The sequence below is a fragment of the Glycine soja genome, chromosome 14 (assembly GCF_004193775.1).
Source record: "Glycine soja cultivar W05 chromosome 14, ASM419377v2, whole genome shotgun sequence".
Taxonomy (NCBI): Eukaryota; Viridiplantae; Streptophyta; class Magnoliopsida; order Fabales; family Fabaceae; genus Glycine; species Glycine soja.
The window spans coordinates 19467748-19489624 of NC_041015.1; the positions used below are offsets into that span (position 1 = coordinate 19467748).

The 21877-nt window shown below is 36.3% G+C and overlaps 1 protein-coding gene across 1 annotated transcript in view; it reads left to right on the forward strand.

The window, feature by feature from the left end:
• The window catches only part of LOC114384697 (DNA topoisomerase 1-like), a 38850-nt gene that overhangs the window by 14985 nt on the left and 1988 nt on the right, over positions 1-21877 (forward strand). The window contains exons 11-20 of the mRNA XM_028344431.1: positions 4015-4098; positions 4648-4716; positions 6182-6241; positions 6531-6602; positions 9033-9140; positions 9303-9379; positions 17793-17876; positions 18271-18382; positions 18486-18575; positions 20114-20179. Of these exons, the coding sequence (XP_028200232.1) occupies positions 4015-4098; positions 4648-4716; positions 6182-6241; positions 6531-6602; positions 9033-9140; positions 9303-9379; positions 17793-17876; positions 18271-18382; positions 18486-18575; positions 20114-20179 (822 nt within the window). The remainder of the gene's footprint in view (positions 1-4014; positions 4099-4647; positions 4717-6181; positions 6242-6530; positions 6603-9032; positions 9141-9302; positions 9380-17792; positions 17877-18270; positions 18383-18485; positions 18576-20113; positions 20180-21877) is intronic.

The following is a 21877-nucleotide window of genomic DNA, read 5'->3' on the forward strand; positions in this document are numbered from 1 at the left end:
GAGTCCGGTTAAGGCTTCCACTACAATGTTAAACAACAGAGGTGCTAGTGGGTCACCTTGTCTAAGTCCACTTTGTGGAATAAATTCGGAAGTAGGGCTTCCATTTACCAGTACCGAAACCGAGGCAGATTTGAGGCAGCCTTGGATCCAATGGATCCATTTATTGCAGAACCCCATTCTACGCAGCATGTATATTAGAAAATCCCACGAGACAGAGTCGTAGGCCCTTTCAAAATCTACTTTGAACACCATACATGACTTTTGACCTCTTTTTGCTTCCTTCACCGCTTCATTAGTAATGATTACACTATGCAGCAACTGTCTTCCAGCTATGAAAACAGACTGTCTTTCATCTATGATGTCTGGCATGATCCTCTTCAATTTGTTAGCTAACAGCTTGGCCACGATCTTGTATACACAACCTATTAGTGGAATAGGTCTAAAATCATTGAGACTTTGTGGCTCGGGCACCTTAGGTACTAGGGCAATAAATGAGGCATTGCAACCCTTTGGGAAAATCCCATTTGCATGGAATTCATCAAGGAACTGGAGAATGTCAGGTTTCAAGATCTGTCAGAATTGCTTGATGAACTTGAAGTTGAGTCCATCCGGACCAGGACTTTTCTCACTACCGCACTCCCATACCGCCCTCTTTATTTCTTCCTCATTAAAGCGTCCCACCTGCGAATGATTTTCTTGCTTTCCAATACTGTTAAAACTGATGCCATTCAATTTTGGTCTGCTCTGCATGGGATCTTGAAATCTCTGCTGAAAAAACCTGTGGACTTCCTCTTTCACTTTTAATGGTTCATCAACCCAGGATCCATCAATGAACACTCCATTCACTGCATTGTATCTTCGATTAGAATTGAGCAACAAGTGGAAATAACGAGAATTACAATCTCCTTCTTTGATCCATGTTGACCTCGCTTTCTGTCTCATTAATGATTCATGTGATAGCATTTTCCGTTTCATATTTTCTCGGGGGGTTAATTGTCTATCAACTGTATCATTTTTCAGCTTATTTAGTTCAGCCTCTATGTTTTGAACCCTCTTGAATGTGTCACCAAACTGCTCCTTGTTCCATAACTTCAACCTCTCTTTAAGATGTTTGATCTTTTCTTTTAGAGCGAAGCCTCCCCACCCCCTTTGTTGTGTTTGTGACCAGCAATCATTAACCATCTTTTCATTCATGTCTGCCTTGATGGGGGCCTTTGGCTTTCTGCACCACCTACCTCTCGAGTACACCTTCCATGGTCCAGGGGCTTCATTTTTGTTATATGTTGGACTTAGACATAGTTGGGGTATTAATACTGCAGTGGTGTGACTAGTGAGGCTCGCTTTCAGAGGCCCACTACCGGAAGCACAAGGTTCAGGTGCTACGTTGCACTTTTTGGTATGTGTGTGCTCTCTAACAACAACACGTAGGTCACGTGCTTCACTGCATGTTGCCAGCTGTAACCCATTGAGTCCAACATTATCTTGTAGCTGTTGGCTCTGCACGAGGTCAACGTTGCCTATGTGGTGAGACCCTCTTGCCACAACCTGTTCCCATCACAAGGCTCTCTTTCTTCTCTAGTTGTTTCCTCATTCTCGCAACACTCCATTGTCTCCGACACGGGGTGCGCCACTGGTGCCATCCCAATTAGAGCTCCCAAAGCTGACACACTTGTTTGGTTGTCTATGCGGAGTTTCCTCGTACCATGGTTTTTATCCCCTGGTTCATCGTCAGTGTTTGTACCATTGGGTAATGGTACGTTGGAAAATGGCGCGTTCCCTTTGGGCATTCCCACGGCGGTGGAGTTGCCGTCAATCCCTCTTGGCGTGTAGTCAGTTCCCAGAGCTCCTACGAAGTTCGGGATCGGGCTGTCAGTGTCGCCGTCGGTGGAGGAGATCTCCTCCGATGAACTGAGGCTACTTCGAGCTTGGCAAACGCATTTTCTGCTGTCGGTCGTTTTTTCTTCCACAATGTGGACCTGGTATAACTCGCCGCCGATATGGAGGTTAACCGTGTGTTGGAGTGTGGGCCTCCATGGGGTCCTGATGAGCACCCTTGCCCTGTCCAACCTTCGAAGCTCCTCCACATCGTGGTCCACCTCCACTAGGTCTCCTATCGCGGCAACGATCTTTCGGATGTGAGCCACATCCCATGCTGCTAACGGAATGTCCCAACAAAGAGCCCAGACTAGTCTATGGCCCGTTCTGATGTTAGGGTTCCATTTCTCCAACGAGTGAAACGGCGTCGCCCCATAAGGAATTTCTTAGTTAGCCAATTTTTCCGCCCTGGTATCAGTGAGACCCAGGAGTAAGATCATGTTGTCCCCTAGCTATTTAGGCACGACATCTGCTCCTAGCTCCCAGTTGTCCCCGTCGGGATGTCGATGTGTACTGATGACTGTGACCCGGCTTGTTTGGAGCTTGCATTCTCTGATTTTCGCCTTTGCCCTGAGGTCATTGTATTTGTGAGCAGAATCTTCGCGCACGACATCGAAGGTACCTTGTGTTGTATTTGCGTTTGATGAGGTGCTATCGTTCCTTGGCTGCCACCATCCCTCTGGACTTTGGACTCTGTTCTTCTTTGTGCTTGTCTCCCCTTTCCTCTTTCGTATTTTGGGACGTTGACGTACAGCTTCAAGCCGTCTACTATAGGGTTGTCTAGCTTCCTTTCCAGTTTGCGCACATCGGAGACCCCTCTAAACCTCACGAAGCCGTACCTCCTCCCCCTTTTGTTTCTTTGTTTGGAGATGAAGATCTCCTGTACATCCCCCCACCTTTTAAAATGAACTTCTCCGTTGCATCTTCTGGGAATCTCGTGAAATAGAAGGTTGAGATATTTGATCTCTCCCTCCAGGTAGCGTGAGCATGATGGAATTGCTGTCCAGGCTTGGTACCGGTGTAACTTCGCCGGGGATCCTCCCTAACTCTTGCTCCCCGCCTCTCACTTCTTGTCCTGACCCTTACCCAGTCATTGTCTCTCTCTCTCTCTCCTTCTCACTCTCTCTCTCTCTCTCTCCATGTGGATAGGTGTGCTCATTCAGAATTTCAGACTGTAAACTTTGAATGATAACATTTGAGTACTATTTATTATAACACTTTAGAATTAAAAGGGACTTAGTCATAAATACAAATCAAATCGCTAATTGCAGTAAAGACTATTTTACAAATTTTAACATGTGCCTATTCAATTATAACCATGCACAAAATATGCTATTTTAACTCCTCCGTCAAGCTGGAGGATATATATCATATATGCCAAGCATGTTACAAATATACTCAACCCTAGAACCGTGGAGATACTAAGTTAACATATTAGTCAACTGATTGCTGGAATTAACAAGGTTGGTTGCAATTTCTCAAGAAACACCTCTCGAACAAAGTGACAATGCATATTTATGTTGAGTAATGGCAAGACTTGAATGGGATTGGGAGACCTTAATTCCCAAAAATTATGAGACGACCCAAATATTTTGTCTACAATTGATGGGTTAGATGGTATATAGACAAGGTAAATGCAATGTAATAATTGCATCATCAACAATTATGACAATGTAATCGATACATAGACAAGATAAATGCAATGGCCTGTGGGGGAATGATTGAAGATAAGGCAATCAACTTTGCATCTGTTCATGCCAAATTGTAGTAGGGCAAAATTGAAGAACCCAAACCAAACCCATGGGAACCGTTTCAAACCATAGAAGAATGATGTAGCTGACAAACAAGGTGAGAGTCATTGGTGGTAGTGAAGCTGAAGTTGGTCCATATAAACCTCTTCTTGCAATTCATAATGCACTCTGTCATTATCATTCAGTGAGTCTAAAATATAACAGACCTGCCTTCTTTATAGACAGCTACCTAACAGCCATAAAATAACAGTAGCTGACTAAAACTAACTAACTGACATCCTTTTCTTTTTATATTTACACATCTCATAATTACTCTCAATTTATGCCCAAGCATTTATTGATGCCATAATCTTCGCAACACATCCCTTCATTAACTTTTATTTTATAGACAGGGGATTCATTACACGTGGTTCAAACTGAACCTAATCAGCACCATACACAGCCGCCACCACGGTACTCTGAAGCATCATTGGTAAGCCATCTTGTTTCCGTCTTTAAGATTAAAGGAGTACTATAGACTGTATGGGCCTGTTTACTTTGAGAAAATGTTGTGTTTTTGTTTCTTGTTTTCACTTTTAATTACAAATTTGCCACTTTATTTTCATTTTGTTTTTTTTTGTTTCAAACACAAGTTTCTGTTTTAAGCTTATCCATCTCATTGTTGGCTATAGCTAATAACTGTTTCTCAAAACTTCTCAAACTTAATAGCCTATGCTATCGGCTTATGCACAGAAAAGTTATAATTGGAATTTTGTTAATTTGTTATAAAGGACTCTGGTTTATGACTTCATGTTGAGACCTATATTTGGCAGCATATGCATATGGTAAAACTTGCAACATGTCCATATGATTTATAATATTGAATTGTCTAAAATAAATAGATTTGTAGCAACATAGTTCACCATGAATTGGAGTTCATTATAACATTATTAGTGTTGGCAAGGAGGAGGGCAGACAGCGTTCATTTCTTTTGCGCTTTGTCTTGTTTTCTCTCTTGAAGATTTACCCAATGATATTATAGGTTAAGAAGCTTGAGGAGCTTGGGATTGGAAGGCCATCAACATATGCATCCACGATAAAAGTTTTGCAGGTATTTTATAACTGGAACAGTGTAATGCCATGACCATTCCATAGCATATCTTATCTATCATATCACATCAAGTCTAACAATTTAAATTGTAAGTTGTGACTTAGTAAGAAAATTGTATAGGTTGTTTAGGTCTTTGATTTAGAGGAATTGTTTTTAGGAACTCAGGGCCCGATTTTTTTAAACTTGTTTGATAAGAGCAGTTTTTGAAAATTGTTTTAAAAAATATCTCCAGTTTTTAAATTAAAAAATTAGAACATCTCTAAGCTGTTTAAGTTTTTAACTTGTGGTTTTCTATTACTTATGTTCTTTCTTGTAGTGTTTCATCTTCTTCCCTCATTCTTGCTTAGTAAAATTAGTTTTAAAAATTGTTTTATAAAATAGCTTTTAAAAACTAAGAAACAAAAACACAATCAAACACACCCTTTGCTATATTATTACTCTGCACCAGATCAGAAATTGGTAGAGGTAGAGGCTCAATTATCTGATGAATCCATGTAATTGCATGTTTGGATTAGATTATTTCAAGGTGAGTAATCACTTATTTTTTAGAAGCTCTTCAAAATAAGTTGAGCCAAACATGCTCAAATTAATTAACAGTTCCCATCATTGGTAGTTTGTGCACATAAAATTCTAACAATTGCTCATTTCTTCATGTTATTTGGTTAACAATAATTGTTGACGTCTATATTCATGGTCATCTGGAATTTGTATAATGAAAGAAGTGTTGCTTCAGGTTTTCAGCCATTATTGATAGCTTAAGGTTATGAAATGAAGTGATTGTGTAATGCAACAAGTGTAGTTTTTATTTAAACCTACGTTAGTAATTTCTCATTCATTCAGCATAATAGAACACAAGCACCCTGAACACCAAAGGAACCTTCAGCATCCAACAAGCAGATCCTTGTACTAAGACCACAACTAAAGTGAAAAAGTCATCAATCAAGACTTACATATCGTGGTTTGTGACTTCACTGTCTTTGATGAACTTGTGATACAGTGATAGTTCTGAATTGAAACAATTAACGATGTTCCAAAGTAGAATTGAGAATCCAACCTAGTATTGTTGATAAACTGATATTCAAAAGAAGAATTACAATTGGCCAATGAGTCTGTGTACAATCTGATATATAGAGAGCACAGAGCTACAGACTCTATCTAACTCAACTAACTAACTGACAGCTGTACACAGCTGTCCATACTAACTAAGGATTAACTCTAACTAGTAGAGTTAACTTACACAGTATACACTCACAAGTATAAGAAAAAATTTACCATTTTTTTTATTATTGACCTTCCTAAAAAACTTGATTTATTGTTTTGATGCACGTGAGATTCTCTAGTTGCTGTTGTCACTTAGTTTCTATATGTATACTGCATCTTGCATTGAAAACCTATCAATATGCAACTGTTTACTTTTCTATCTAAGTTTGATAGAATTTGAGTCCTAAATTTTTTGTTCCCCCAGGATAGAAACTATGTGACAGTAAAAAGTCGAGTTCTGTCTCCAGAATTTCGTGGTCGCATGGTAAGCTTTGGGCTATTTTTGAATTTATTGTTTTGTTTGGATGAAAATAATAGTTGCATTTTTGTATTATTTAATTAATATGCCCCCAGAAAAGATTCCAAAGTTTGTCCTACAAAACTCTTCTGCTCCTGCCTTAAAGGGGAATAGGAAAAATGCTCCTTTTCTGTTTCAAATTTTATGACTTAATTCAATCTATGCTTGTTCTTGCCAGTTTTGCTTTGCCGAAGTGTTATATGATGAGCCACAATATATGTCGTGCATTTTATGCTATTTTTTGGGTGATGTTTAGGTTTCAGCTTTTCTGTCGAACCATTTTTCAGAGGTCACGGACTACAGTTTTACTGCCGATATGGAAACCGAGGTATCCTCTCTCTCTCTCTCTCTCTCTCTCTCTCTCTTTATATATATATATATATATATATAAACTTCACTTGAAGAAACGTGAGCCATTGATTGAATAGTCAATTTTATAATAGCCATTAGATCATTTTTTTGTTTGTTTGTAATAACTGTATTTAATAAAAAAATAAATCGGTCACATTAATGCTATTAAGTATACAATTTTAACAATTAAAAATTAATTTAATATTTTTATATGAAGTAATAAGATGTTATTTATTATGTAGTTTTAATAATTAAATATTTATTTTGATATTCAGTAGTAAAATTAAATATTATACTGATATCTATGCACATTTTTTAAATTTGTTACTCTAAAATATGTTTTAGAGTAAATAATAATCTAAAGTAATAATTTTACAAATAATATTTAAATTAAAAATAATTCATAATATGTTATAATTATGGATATAAATTAATAAATAAATTATTATGTGTATATATCAATATAATTTATTTTAAGTTTTTTGAAATATATTGTGCAAACAAAAATAATTAAAGTAATGATTTAAAAGTAATGAGAGTAGTTGATTGAGTTAATTTATTCAAATTATTATTATTATTATAGATATTATAAAAATTATAATATATTATTAGTTTTTTCATTTTAATAAAATTAATTTTCAAATGAAAATATATTTAATTTTATCAAAATTCAAATATTTTATAGATATATAAAGGACAAATGACCTATTTGGTCTTTATCTTATTTTATTGGTTTATTTTGGTCCTTTATCTTTGTTCAGTTTAGTTCTTTATTTTTTAAAAAGTTTATTTTGCTCATTTTTAAATTTTTTTTTTTTTGTTCAGTTTAGACGTTGGATCCATTCAAGATTGATGCTATTAATTAGTTATGAATGAAGTTTTTTGTTCAAAATGAAGTGGAGGGGAAGGGTAGAAAATTAAACCAAATAAGTTCATTTATAAATGATTATCTAAGTCTATCTTAAATAGAATTAAAGGACCAAACTTAAAAAAAAAAATAAGATAAAGGATCAAACAGAATAAAAAAAATAAGATAACAGATCAAATAAATTTTTTAAAAAGATAAAGGACTAGATTGAACAAAAGAAATAAGATAAAAGATCTAATTGAACTTTTTAAAAGATAAAAGATCAAATTGAACCAAAATAAAATAAAATAAAAGACCAAATAGGTCATTTAGTCATATATAAATATATAAACATAAAATTATAATATTGAATATTATATCAATGTTTATTTTTAATTTTATTAAAATTTTGAAAATTAGTTACTTTAAAATGAATTTTATGAAAATTATTAATTAAAAGTACTGATTTTATAAATATGTTAAATTTAGAATAATTATAGTATTTTATTTTATTAATAACTAAGGATATTAATTAAGAAGTAAACTATTATTATTATTATTATTATTATTATATATATATATAAGTGCAATGTTTTATTAAAATAGTTATTAGTAAATTAATATTTTAAAATGATTAGTATATCATTTGAAATTAAAAGTTTAATTTTTACCATAAAAATATTTAAAACTATTAATTATAAACACACAAAATTTAAGTACATTTAAACATAATATTCACAATAATAAAATTAAATACTCAAATTTAAATAATTACAAATTCATATATATATATATATATATATATACTAGTTTATACATTTTATATAGATATTACATTACTATTATTACTTGGAGCAAGAACAAATAAATTTTTTTTATAAATTTTTTTTTTATAGGCATAATGTTTAAAACAAACATCTTCTCAGTTAAAACAAATGCAGTTTTTCGTAGGAAGGATCAAACCTCTTCCGACCTTTCCCTACCCATGTAACCTTAGTCATTAACTTAATTATATTTAATATGCTACTAAATTTTTTTAAAATGAATTTTATTAATGTATATCTTTTTATATAAATATTAAATAAAAACATAAAAATTAAATAATTTAATCAAACCTGTGCATTGAGTTTGAGCTATGATTGTCCTGTCCCCTTTTGAGCTCTCTATTGTTTTTGTATTTTAAACGAGAATGACAATAGGATTTAAATCCAATGGTGTCCACAGAAATTGCCTAAATTGGATACAGGTATATAGGTATCTATTGGGCATAAACATGACCATTAAAATTTCTATTTGCATGGGTATTGTTACTCTTCGGGTCCTTTGTTTTTTTAAATGCCCGTATGCGTACAGATACTTTAGAACCCTACAAAAACCTATCCATTGTCATCCTAAATTTTAAAGCTCAGAAGCTGTACCACTATTGTAATTTGACACACCATTTATTGGAAGTTCCTCACAATTTTTAATTTGATTCTCTTGTCTATGGTTTGATCTAGTTCGTTGTTATTTGCCTATTATTATTTTGTATTTTTATTTTATGTCTCATTCTTGATTCAGCTTGATAATGTTTCTGCTGGATTAACTGAATGGAAAGGCCTCCTTAGAGACTATTGGACACGATTTAAATCATATTGTGAGCGTACTTCCAATGTTCATATTCATCAGGTGTGACTTCTCTCTTCGCTCAAGGCTTGAAATTTGGATATCTAAAATTTTAACTCTTGCTATTCTCTATTGACAATTGCAAATATTTCTCATTGCACGTTTATGTTCACGTTCAGTTTTATTTTTTGGTTATATACTCATGAAATGGTTTTATTGTTGCAGGTAGAGAAGATGTTGGAAAAGAAATTTGGCGATTATTTATTTGCTTCTCTCCCAGATCAGAGTCGGGTGTGTCCAAGGTAAGTTATTCCATGTATCATGTATGGATTGAATTAGCCACATTTTTGTAGTTATTTCTTTATGAATTTCTTGTTGTGCATTTTTCAAGAATGCTGGGTTTGTCCCATGAAGGTTATTAGAAAATGTTGCTATATCAAGTGCTAAAGTAGAATACCGAGCAATGACGCTCACTGCATGTGAATTCATATGATTAAGTCTTAAAAGAGTTGAAATTTTGTGGGATTAGGAATATGAACTCTGCAATGCATTCATTTTAGCCTTCCATGAACAAATATAGAAATTAATTGCCACTTCATTTGTAAGGGGATTAAATCTGGTGTAGTTAGCTACCATCTCATTTGTGAATTCTGATGACCAGCTGGTTTATTTACTGGCTGAATTTCTTCAAGTACCAAGAATATCTTATATTTGACTAAAAAGACATTTTTGGGACCAAAAATTATATTTGAACGACTATCTTCTCTTGTAAATTGCAATTTTATATTTATTAGGTTAGGTTTGTATTTTGTATAATAGGAGACAAAATAGAGGGATAATAGACGAAAACCGTGTTACAGTACATAGCGGATGCTCCTTTATGTAGATTAATTACAATTAATTATAGGAGATATTGTTCCTAAAATTCTGATATGATAATAAACACATAATCTAAAATTGATCCTATATTGATTCTCAACACTCTCCCTCTAGCTGAAGCTTACTAAGCAATCAACTTGTTACAAGAAAACTTATTCTCAACAAAAAACATAAAAAATGTGCTCCATTAAAAAAGACAATAGTTTAAATAACAACTCAGGGATGTTGGTAAAGTCGGGGAATATTGCTAGAAAAAGAGAGCTGGAATATTCGTCAGCCTATATAAAGCAAGTTCTGACTTTCTTAAAACCATTTGGAAGCTTCAAACCAATATTTTGAAGACAACTCGGGGATATTGGTGAAATTGGGGGATATTGCTGGGAAGAGAGAGTTGGAATACCCATCAGCTTAAGTAAATCCAAAGCAAGTTCTGGTCTTCTTAAAACCAAGATTTGGAATCTTCAAACAAACCATGGAGACCCAAAATTATTCAAACTGAAGGGACGAAATCATGATAAATAGCCAGCAACGTAAGAGAAGTCATTGAGAAAATGCCGGAAAAGGACAACTACATAATAGGTGACTAGAATGTTCTTCGCTGGAAAATGAGTGGTGAGATGAAGGCAGTGGCCGAAAAACATGCTGAAAAGAGATGGCGGTAGGATAGGTGACTGAAAAGTTCTTCGCTGGAAATTAAACGGCAAATCATGTACTAAAGTCCTCTTAGGCAGGAAGTGTAGAAGCCATAGAAGAAAACAGGGAGCACACATAAACAGAATCTACATAAGTCACCTAACATGGTCATGGGTAAAGACCAGAGATAAAAAGTTCTGTACTTCGTTCAACCACTGGTCTTCCAATCTTGGGGACTATTTTGGTTAATTTGGGTTAGTCAGATCTAGATATGTGGTGGGGTCATAGCTTGGTTTTTAATTATGCTGGTAGATGATATCAGGTGCCTTGCACTTATGTATAAGTCACCAGCAGTACCTCTGGTGCTGCTGTTTCTATGATTAATAAAATATACTATATTTGTTGCCTTCCAAAAAAAAAAAACAAACAGAATCTACAACTTAAAAGAAGCAAACAACACCAAGCCTGGAGGTGGGGCCCACAAGGATGCTCGGAATAGGGCCAAACTCCTAGGGTGGAGTCGCACCAGAGAGGTGACCCTAAGCCTTGAATTGCAGTCTGAAAGAAGACCTCACGCGCTGGAATCGTGTTTGACGCAAAAGCTGTTTGGCGCAGCAAAAAAGGCGCGAGGAGCAATGTCTTGAGATGTGCTGCCCGGATCTAGATAGATTTGCCTACAATGTGTCTGATGGTGGTCTTTCTGGTCGAAAATATCACTAATAGTGACGACAGCAGCAACCAAAAATTTTGTTGGAAAAGCGTAAAATGTCGTCGGAAAAGGAGCAGATAAGACAAGGGTTGTTAGAAACCTCAAGCAAGAACAGAAAATTAACAAAAGCAATAGAAGATAATACAGATGGAATGTGATGTATTAGCAAAAGCTGTTTGACTACATCACCAGCCTGAGTGATGTGTCTAGTAGCCAAGACATCAGCTCGCTCAAAGACCGGGGTGGTGTCCCTAACCAAGTCAGTGAGAAGTTCCTCTTCAATTGGGTACTTGCCCACAACTCTCTTCAATAACGACACATGAAAAACGGATGAATTCGAGCCGACTCAGGTAATTGAACCTTATATGCCACCATGCCTATGCGTTCAACAATTTGGAATTGTCCATAGTAACGAGGGGCAAGTTAGGAACAGATGCGCGTCATGACAGTTTGCTGCGCATGAGGTCTCAGTTTCAGAAAAACCCAATCTCCTACCTCAAAAGAGTGGTCTGTTCTTTTGCTGTCAGCCTGAGATTTCATTCTATTTTGGGCTTGGAGGAGATGATGCTGCAGCTGACGTAAGGCTTAATCGCAATCAATCAACTCCCATTGCATTGCCTCCACTTTGGTCTCGCCAATGAGGAAATGAGTGAGCACTGGAGGTTGGCGGCCATACACTGCCTCAAAAGGGGTGGTCCTCGTAGAGACATGGAATGCGGTGTTGTACTAGTACTCGGCCCATGGCAACCACAACACCCACAATTTGGGTTGATTAGCGATAAAACTGCGAAGGAAAGTCTCAAGATAGCAATTAATTAACTTCGTTTGCCCATCCGTTTGAGGATGATAGGCAGTGCTCATCTTCAATTGAGTACCTTGCAGCTTGAATAGTTCCTTCCAGAAACCGCTAACAAGATGGGATCTTTGTCGCTCAAGATGGATGCTAGAATCCCATGTAAACGGATCACCTCCATAGTGAAAATCTCAGCCAGCATCTTCGCTGTGTAAGGATGCTTTAGTGGGATGAAGTGACTGTATTTGGACAAACGATCCACAACCACAAGAATTGCAGTGTATCCTTTGGATTTAAGGAGCCCAATAATGAAATCCATAGAAATTTCTTCCCAAATCTAGTTGGGAATGTTCAGAGGTTGTAGTAAGCCACCAGGAACCACTGCTAAATACTTTTGACGTTGACAAACATCACACTCCTTGACAAACTCTTGGACATCTTTCTTCATGCCCACCCAGAATAAATTTGCTGCGAGTCTCCTATTTGTGCGATAGAACCCAGAATGGACACCCGGAGGAATGGAGTGATATTCCTTGAGCAATGTTGGAATCCACATGGATTTAGCTGAAATGACCAGCCTCCCTTTATAGAGAAGCACCCTCTCCATATAAGAGTAACCGGGTTTGGTGTCTGTTTTGTTGCAAGGCCTCAATGATGCTGCAAAGGACGTCATCGTGGTGGACTTCTTCAATTTTTATTTTTTTTTTATCAGCAAAGATAAGTATATTCATATATATAAAAAAAAGTACCAGAGGTACTTGAAATACATGTAGTTGGATGGCCATAATCTGGTTCCAAGTCAGACTAAAATAGAGTCTGTAAAAGGAACCAATAGGCTGCACCCTGCCATGAATTACAATTTTAATACAAAAAACCTTGTCTCATATTAGTAGACCATTGATTGAAGTGTACTGCAAAACCTTTCTCCAAATTTGATAACCATGTCCATAGAAGAAAAGAAGCCTCATCAATCATTCTGTTGCTGTCAAAGGAATCATTGTTGAAGATAATCTTGTTTTGCTTCTCCCAAATTGTCCAAGTTACAGCCAGCCACCAACATTTCCATCTATTAATCCTTGAACCACCAGGTAGTATGGAACCATATTGGAGAAAGTGTTGTGTTGGTTCAAACGGTAAAGCTGCTGAAGTATTCATCCAAGATAATGATTCCCACCAAATTGGGAGGATTTTGCTGCAGTGAAAAAACACATGTCCTGCTTCCTCTTCCATATTTCCACAAAACGGACAGCTCCTATCCACAATCTCTACTCGTCTCCTAATTAGATTTGCTTTAGTAGGCAGCCTATCTCTAAGGAGCCTCCACGCAAAAACTGCAACTTTGGTTGGCACCTTTAGATTCCATAGCTCCACAAATGCTCGGTCCCTTTCCCCCTCATCTGCTTCCCTTGTCATTAGTTTGTATGCTGACTGTACTGTGTAATGACCGCTTTGATCTGCCTTCCACACCCAATCATCCCTCCTATTCCTCTGAATTGTGCTCCACTCAATGTCCCTTAAGAAGTTTGAAGTCATTGCTATCTCATTATCAAACAGTGGTCTCCTCCATGACAAGTTCCACTCCCATTCATTATCCTTGAAGCCTCCCATTTGCTGGATTGAGTTGTTCTGCTGTTGAGAGATTACAAACAGCCTGGGATACTTTGTGATTAATGAGACCTCACCTTGTATCCACTCATTCTTCAATAACTGCCTTTCCCTCTGGCCATATGGGGTGGTGTGCCATAGCTTTCAATTCCCCTTCTTCATACATTCGAGACAACACATTAGCCCCTTTATTTTCTAGGCTTGTTTTATAGATGATGTCAAAACGATAACCCAGTAGCTTGGTAGCCCAATTTTGTTGATCCATAGTGGCTATCCACTGTTGAAGAAATTACATAAACTCTTCTGATCAGTAAACAATGAATTTGTGTCCCAACAAATAGTGCCGCCAATGTTGGATTGCCAATGCCACTACCATTAGTTCTTTTTCATAGGCTGACTTGGTTAACTTTTTGTCCTTGAGTGCCTTGCTGAAATAAGCCACTAGTCGTCATTGCTGAATTAAAATAGCCCCTAAACCATGGCCTAAAGCATCGCTCTCTATGATGAATTCTTGGCTAAAGTCAGGTAATGCCAAGACTGGGTCTGTAGTCCTTTTCTCTTTCAATGATTCAAAAGCTGTTCTGAGTCTCCCCATTTAAACCCATCATTCTTAGTCAAATCAGTCAGAGGGCGAGGAGCTAATTTCCCATAGTCCTTGATGAATTTGCGGTAGTAGCCGGTCAGTCGTAAGAAGCTGCACACCCTCTTTACATTTTTTGGAACCGGCCACTCAATCACACTTTTAACTTTATTGGAATCCATGGCCACACAATCTTTGGAAATGACATGACCCAAGTATTCTATGGTTGTTTGACTGAAGTAACACTTCTTCCGGTTTGCCACCAGCCGTTCTTTCTTCAAAACATCCAAAACAGCAGTTAAGTGCATAATGTGGGACTTCCAATCCGGGCTATATATCAATATGTTGTAAAAAAAAAAAAAAACTAATACCGGCTTTCTCAACATGTCTCTGAAAACTTCATTCATCAATTATTGAAATGTAGAGGGCGTTCATCAACCCGAAAGGCATTACTCAATATTCATAATGTCCTTCATGGGTTCTGAATGCAGTTTTATGTTTATCCTCTTGCCTAACTCGAACTGGATGGTACCTTGATTTCATGTCCAGTTTAGAGAAATAATGTGCCCCATGCAATTCATCTAACAACTCATCAATTACAGGAATGAGAAATTTATCCGGTACCGTCACCTTGTCTCGTCTTTCCTTTTCACCAAAATTATCGGGCTTGAAAATGGACTTTGACTGGGACGAATCATGTAGTGTCCATCAATTGCTTGACTTGCTTCTCTATTTCATTCTTGTGATGGTGTGGGTACCGGTATGGCCTCACATTCACTAGCCCTTGGCCCTCCATCAAGGTAATGGCATGCTCTTTACCACGTTGAGGCGATAATCCCTTTGGTTCCCTAAAAATTTATAAATACCCATCCAAAAGGCTTTTGATTTTGGGGGGGGGGGGGTGTTGGTCAGACAACACGTCACGTTCAGACCCTAAGGGCTTGGAATGACTGATTTGTAACTCTGTGCAAAGCAACAACCCCTCAATCATGTGGTAAGGTTTACCAAACAGACTTTGAAAAGCAACCTGTTCTGCAACTCCTTTGCCCTCACCTTGTAATTCCACCCACTTGTTCTCTAATTGAAATTGCATGCTCTGTTTGCCCCAATTGACCCACATGCAACCAAGAGACGCTAGCCACGATATTCCTAATACAACGTCGATCCCATTTAAATCAAACAAGAGTGTATCAATTGGAATGGTGATTTCTCCTAACTTCAGCTCAACTTGAAAGTCCTCTTGTTTCCAAAGACAAACTGCCTACCTCTCTAGTTTTCCCCTCCTCTCACCGACCTATTTTCCTTTTCCAGCGGCCACTGTAGGCAGCCCGTTGTTTTCTGGCTACTGTTCCAATCACCACCTAAATCGTCAGATTGTTGTCCATCAACCTACTCTCATTTGGCCTATGTGTCACCGTCGGAAGCTTCATGCACCCTCACGCATGAGCTTTCCGATGCATCAACTCTAGTAATCAGCTGCCTTCACAAAGTCTTTGAGGGGACCCAGGATTTGTAACAAGCTGGGTGCATATGATCTATATGTACCAGCTTGAGGACCAGCTTGAGGGGGAGTGTTGAGAATTAGGAATAAATATTATACATTTAATGTATGATGATTTGATATCTGATTTCGAGGAAACTTATATGATTTAGAGGAAATTGAATATCCTCTAATTATGTGTAATTAATACATGATCATTCTATATAAACCAGTACCATAATATCATTTAGACATATGGTTTCAGCCTAATATGCCTCTGATTCCTGCTATTTAACAGGTATGATAGAAGGAAAACAAGGGAGGAGAGAAGTTTGAAATGTAAATTAAAGGGAAAATGGAAATAAGGAAAATTTTGAATTTATGTTTCTAGAAGTCATAAAGTGAGATTTTGTAGTTTCAAGGTGAGATAAAGTGAAAGGTTGAGAGTGGAGCTAAAGTGAGATTTTGGGAGGATGAATGGAATGTAGTTGGCGTGCCACTGAAGGCGAAATACCCCAGACTATACCTTATATCTGACCAGCATAATCAGTATATACAGCAGATGGGGATGAGCTCAGACACAAGATGGGAATGGAGACTGCAATGGAGGCGCTTATTCTTTGATGCTGAAATAGATATGGTTGCCAAGTTTATGCAAGATATAGAAGGGCTCACAATCTGTCCATACAGACATGATAAGTGGGTCTGGAGGGGGGACAAAAGCGGGAGCTACTCAATGGGAAGTGCGTACAAATGGCTAGTTAGGGAATCAATAGATGAGAATCAGGACACGTATTCAATGAGTTATGGGAACTCCGGATTCCATCTAAAGCTGTGTTCTTTTCTTGGAGACTAATCTGGGATAGGCTGCCTACCGAGACCAATTTACGGCGGAGAAACTTGGAAATCAATGACAGCATGTGCCCATTCTGCAGGAATTTTGAAGAGGATGCAGCACACTTATTCTTTTCTTGTGATAAGGTCTTGCTGCTTTGGTGGGAATCGATGTCTTGGATGGAGATAGTGGGACCTCTCCCACAAAACCCGAGGGAACATTTCCTACAACACTCCTCTTGCAGGGTGTCGGGTATCAGCAAAAAGTGATGGCTGAGTTGGTGGATATCCTTAACAAGGTGCATTTGGCACCATAGAAATAGGATTGTCTTCTCAAATGAGAAGTTCAATGCCAACAAACTGATGGAGGAAGCCTTTTGTAATTAGGAAGGAAATATGTCATAGGTATAGGGTAAATACATACCAAGATTACTGTCAGTTGTTTGGTAGATTAATTCTTGGTAACTAACCTAGGCTACCACACTTCTGCATATCTTGGAGCTGATGTGTATTTTGTACAGTACCCCTTGTACTGATGTTTATATCCAATATATTAGTATTTTTGCTGATAAAAAAAAAGTTTCTAGAAGCCATTGTCTCTATTTTCTTTCCTCCCAGCCAAATATATTAATCTCAAGTAGAACTAAGCATTAACTATGTGGAAGAAAGCGGGAGCCCTCTTGGAGGGGAGACCCTTCGAAGAATGATTGTTTTCCTTGTTTTTTCATCTTCAACCAAGAAATAAAACCATTCTTTTCTATCTTCTAGTTTCTATTTTGGGTTCCTAACAGAAAATATTGTAGTGTGAGAAAGTTAAAGAAACTGAGAGAAAGAGAGGGAAAATGCTCAAAAGATAATGGAACTGTTATTTTGTTAAAAAATTGCAACTAAAACTGTTTCAGTTTTACAGTCACTGTAATTCATTTGTAGTTAGGCTGGTCACAGTAACTAAAAACTAACTACCCAGCTGATTCAACACTAGAGCTGTGTCAACAATTCACAGAGAAGGCTCTAATACCCAAACCATATGAACTTGTTTTGGAATGTTATCATTATACTGGGCTACTTTTGTACTGTGATTATGGCATTATGCTATGCTGATTTATTTATTTGTAGAAAATGGCATTGATTACATTCATTATATGCTTCCGTGTTTGTTGGTCAGATCTTCCCTTGATATGTTTTGATTGAACTTGTTTCAGCTGTATGGAAGGCACACTTATTTTTAAAGTAAGTAGATTTGGTGCTGGGTACTTTATAGGCTGTGATCAACATCCGAGGTGCAAGTGAGTATTTTATGGCATATTTGTTTTGTAGGTTCTTGTTCTGACCCAACTGATATGTGATTTATGCAATGTTGTACATATTATGTACTACATTGCACATGCTATATACTATGTTAGTTGCACATCCTATTTTCTGTTCTTTCCATTCAATTCAATAAAATGTTTCTTTTCTTTCCGATTTCTATTCTATGTTTATAACAATTAATGGTAAGTACATTTAGTCTATAGTCTCTAAAAATAGTGGATATGCTGAGCTTATGGGATCTCATCTAAATTTTAGGACTGCTAATTTTTTTGCACCCCATTACAACATTGACTTTGCCTTTTGTAGTATTTGTTGCTAAAATTTGCATATGAATCTATTATGAGTTTTTCTTGTGATTGCCGAAAACAGGTACATTGCTAAAACATTATATGGTACCGAGGAGGAAGAGGATGCATCTCAGCCAAACACTAGAATAGAGGAACCAAAACTCCTTGGTGTTACCAGTGGTTCAAATGAAAAGGTTTGCTTTAGATCCTGGATTGGTTGTATGCTGTAAAGGACTTATTTAATTTTCTTTTGGGGCTGTTAATTATTGTGTATAAATGGCATTATGTTTCCCTCAGGTTCTTTTGAAAAGTGGTCCTTACGGAGTCTATGTTCAGCTCGGAGAAGATAGGAAGGGATACATACCTAGAAGAGCTTCTGTCTCTCATGTATGTAACATTTCCCATTTTCAACACTGAGTAATTTTATTTTACTATTTTTGGGGCTATGGTTGCCTGGTATTTCAACAATAGTTTGTATCTTAGTCTGACAAAAAGAAGTTTGTATCTCCCTGTTTCTTGAAAATTTAAGAGGTCAATGTGTTGGATGCTTACATTATATGTTGCATTATAAGTTGCTCTCATTAGCTGATGCATGTGTTGGGTTTGGCAATGAAATTCATGCCTGGCCTGATTTTGACTTGGCCTGGCCCAAATTTTTATTGGCCAAAACTGGGGTGACCTGTGATAGGCTGGGGCAGCCTGTTGGCCCTTTTTTTATTTTCTTATTATTTACTTTTTTTTATAATTATTAAAATCACAAATGATAAATTCGATATTATATGTGCTGTAGGATTGAGTTGGACAAATAACCCACCAAGAATGATTATTGACAAGGACAAAATTCCTAAGATTTTTTAAGGGTAGAAAGGTGATCTATGTGTCAAACTACTTTTGGTGCTAAAATATAGCCATTTTAGTGAAAATTAGTGAAAATGACTTGAAATACTTTTTGGGTTATAAAACTGTGAATGTTAGGAGGGAGGAGAATAAAGCATAAGGGTTCAAACTGAAAGGATGACGAGGTTATGATTTGATTGTCAAACAATGTGGAAGATTATTAAGATAGTGTAAGTGAAATAGAAGCATGGGAATTATCATGGCGAATAGAAAGCTGCATGGTTTTAAGAGAATGTTCACAAAACTCAACTAAGGATATTCACCCATGATTATCCGAAGCTGATTAATGTGAGTCGATAAACATAGATAATCAAGGAACAATTTGGATCCTAAAAGCAAATTAATGAGAGGAGATAAACCTAGCTAATCAAGGAAAAATTGAAATCCCAAAAATATTATCTGATACACTAATTTTCTAATAGAATAAGCAACAATGCTCCTATTAATTTGGTTGCTTGATCTGAAACATCCATAATTGTCTAAATAATCTTTCTACAAAAAAAAATTCGCTGTTCCTCTCAATTGTCACTCTTTGATGTTTCTGCAATTTTATTTTTCAACCAGTATAACGTATGCTTTGTAGAAGAACATAATAATGCACTTTTAATGCACAAACCAATTTCCCCGAGTTTTTAATGCACTTACTTTTACTTTGCAATGAAATCATTTTTAAATTGTCTAGTCCCCCCTCCCCTGTTTAGGGTAGCATTTTTTTTTTGAGTGGAGGGATCAATTTTTTGTGTGAAATTATTTTCTTAATATGATTGTTAAAATCAAATCGGTAGAATACACTCTATATTCAAAGTCTGTTATATAATGTGGTTATTTGTTTCCATTGTGCATCAAAATTCTTCTTGTTCCTCTATGAATGTGGCTGCTGAGTGAGTATGCTGTGCATGCATTTGTGCTACCTCTGGTTGATGTCTTTTCTTTTTTGTGGGTGAAGAGTTAAGAGCTGGTTGTACAAATATGAGCAATTATTATATCTTCCAATGAAAGGAGAGAAGTAACAATTTGTGTTGTTTCAGATCAAGGATGTGGATTCTATCACTCTTAAAGATGCACTTGAGGTGCTACAATACCCATTGACATTGGTATGTTTCTCACTTTTCAATTTGAGCCATAGGTACTTATTTCATGTATCCGCATATTAAATGCATTTAGTGTTTTGTAGGAATTATTATCTCTTAGCCTATGAAGTAGCATATGAATTAGTCCATATATATGGATATATTGCATAAGAAAGCAACTTCATTCATACTAATCTCTCTCACTAAATTCAACATGGTATCAGGGTGGTACCACCCTTTGACTTGTCCTTATTACTTTTCTTTAGCTTTTGTTTTTTGTCCTTATTACTTTTCTTTAGCCTCATCCTCTGGTGCAAATAGCCAATCAACCTTGCTCTATTGCTCTTTTCCTGCAACCTCTTCCGGTGAGTTGTAATTGCTAGTCAAACCATAGAATGTCATCTCCAGCAAACTTTCTAGTGACCTCTTCTAGCAAACCTCTCTACTGGAGAAATTTGTAGCAATTTTTTCAATTATCTTCCTGTGACTTTTCTGGTGAACTCTCGTGAACTTCTGGCAATCTCTGCTTGCAACCTATAAAGTTCCATTAAATTTTTGCGGAGAGATAGTAGCCCATTACCTCTATTAGTATTATGCGATCTCTTTAAGCAATTCTCAGCATTATTAATCTCCACATTCTGTGCCATGTCATTCTCTAGTAAACACCTCATTTTCTTATGAGTCAATCTTTAGCTGCAACACCACATTCTTTGTTTTTTTTTGTTTTTTGCTCCCTTGGGCTGCATTATACCATTTTTCATGTGTTTTTAGTTCTTGGTGAATTTGGAGTATTCTAGTTGATGTTGTGTATAATTTACTTGCCAAGAAATTTCTGCTGATGATTATTCCAGTTAAACTCTACTTTTAGCTAGGCTATAAATGTCTCTTTCCTTCTCTGGTGCCTTAGGATTTGGTATAATGCATCAAATGATTTAGCTCTTGCCTCACTTAGTGCCATTTTGCTATCTTTCTTAGCTACCGCACATTTTTATCAATTTTAAGCATGCAAATTTTATCATTTCCCTAATCATATTCTTTGCACTAAAGCTTCTAATCCTCCCAAAATTTTATTTTTTGGTGTGTAAGCAATGATCATGTTATGTTAGTCCACATCAAACTTTAGAGCTATAACGATATCTCCTAACCTTTTAACAAGCACAATATTAATCTTCCAATACTTGTCTACAATTTTACTCACCCCTTGCCCTTTTCATTCATAAGTACTCTTCAAAACATTATCCATCTACACTAGCAATTCCATTTTAAATCTCTCTCTCAAAATTCAAAATATTATCCCTTTAGAGAGAATGTGATTTTGATCTATCCAATTGTTGAATTATATCTACATATTATCAAGATTGCGTGTGTCAAATTTGAACAACAATAAAAAGGGAATTAAATGATTCGTATTTTACTATATTTTGAAAAGTTTATAATACGCCGGTATTAATCCTTATGAACAGGATAGCGAATAATTTTGGATCAATATGAATTTTTTTATATATTATCTTGTGAAACGAATTTTCAATTCAACGTTGAATTTTAAGAAAACATTATTCAATTGAAAGTTATTGAACAGTGTAATAGTTGGTCAAAGTTAAATGTAATATGATCCCTATATATATGGGAATGCTAATATCCAAAAAGCTTGGACTAAAAAACCATAAACTCTTGTTTTTTAAAATTTAATTTAAGGACATTATTGTACTTTATCATTTAACT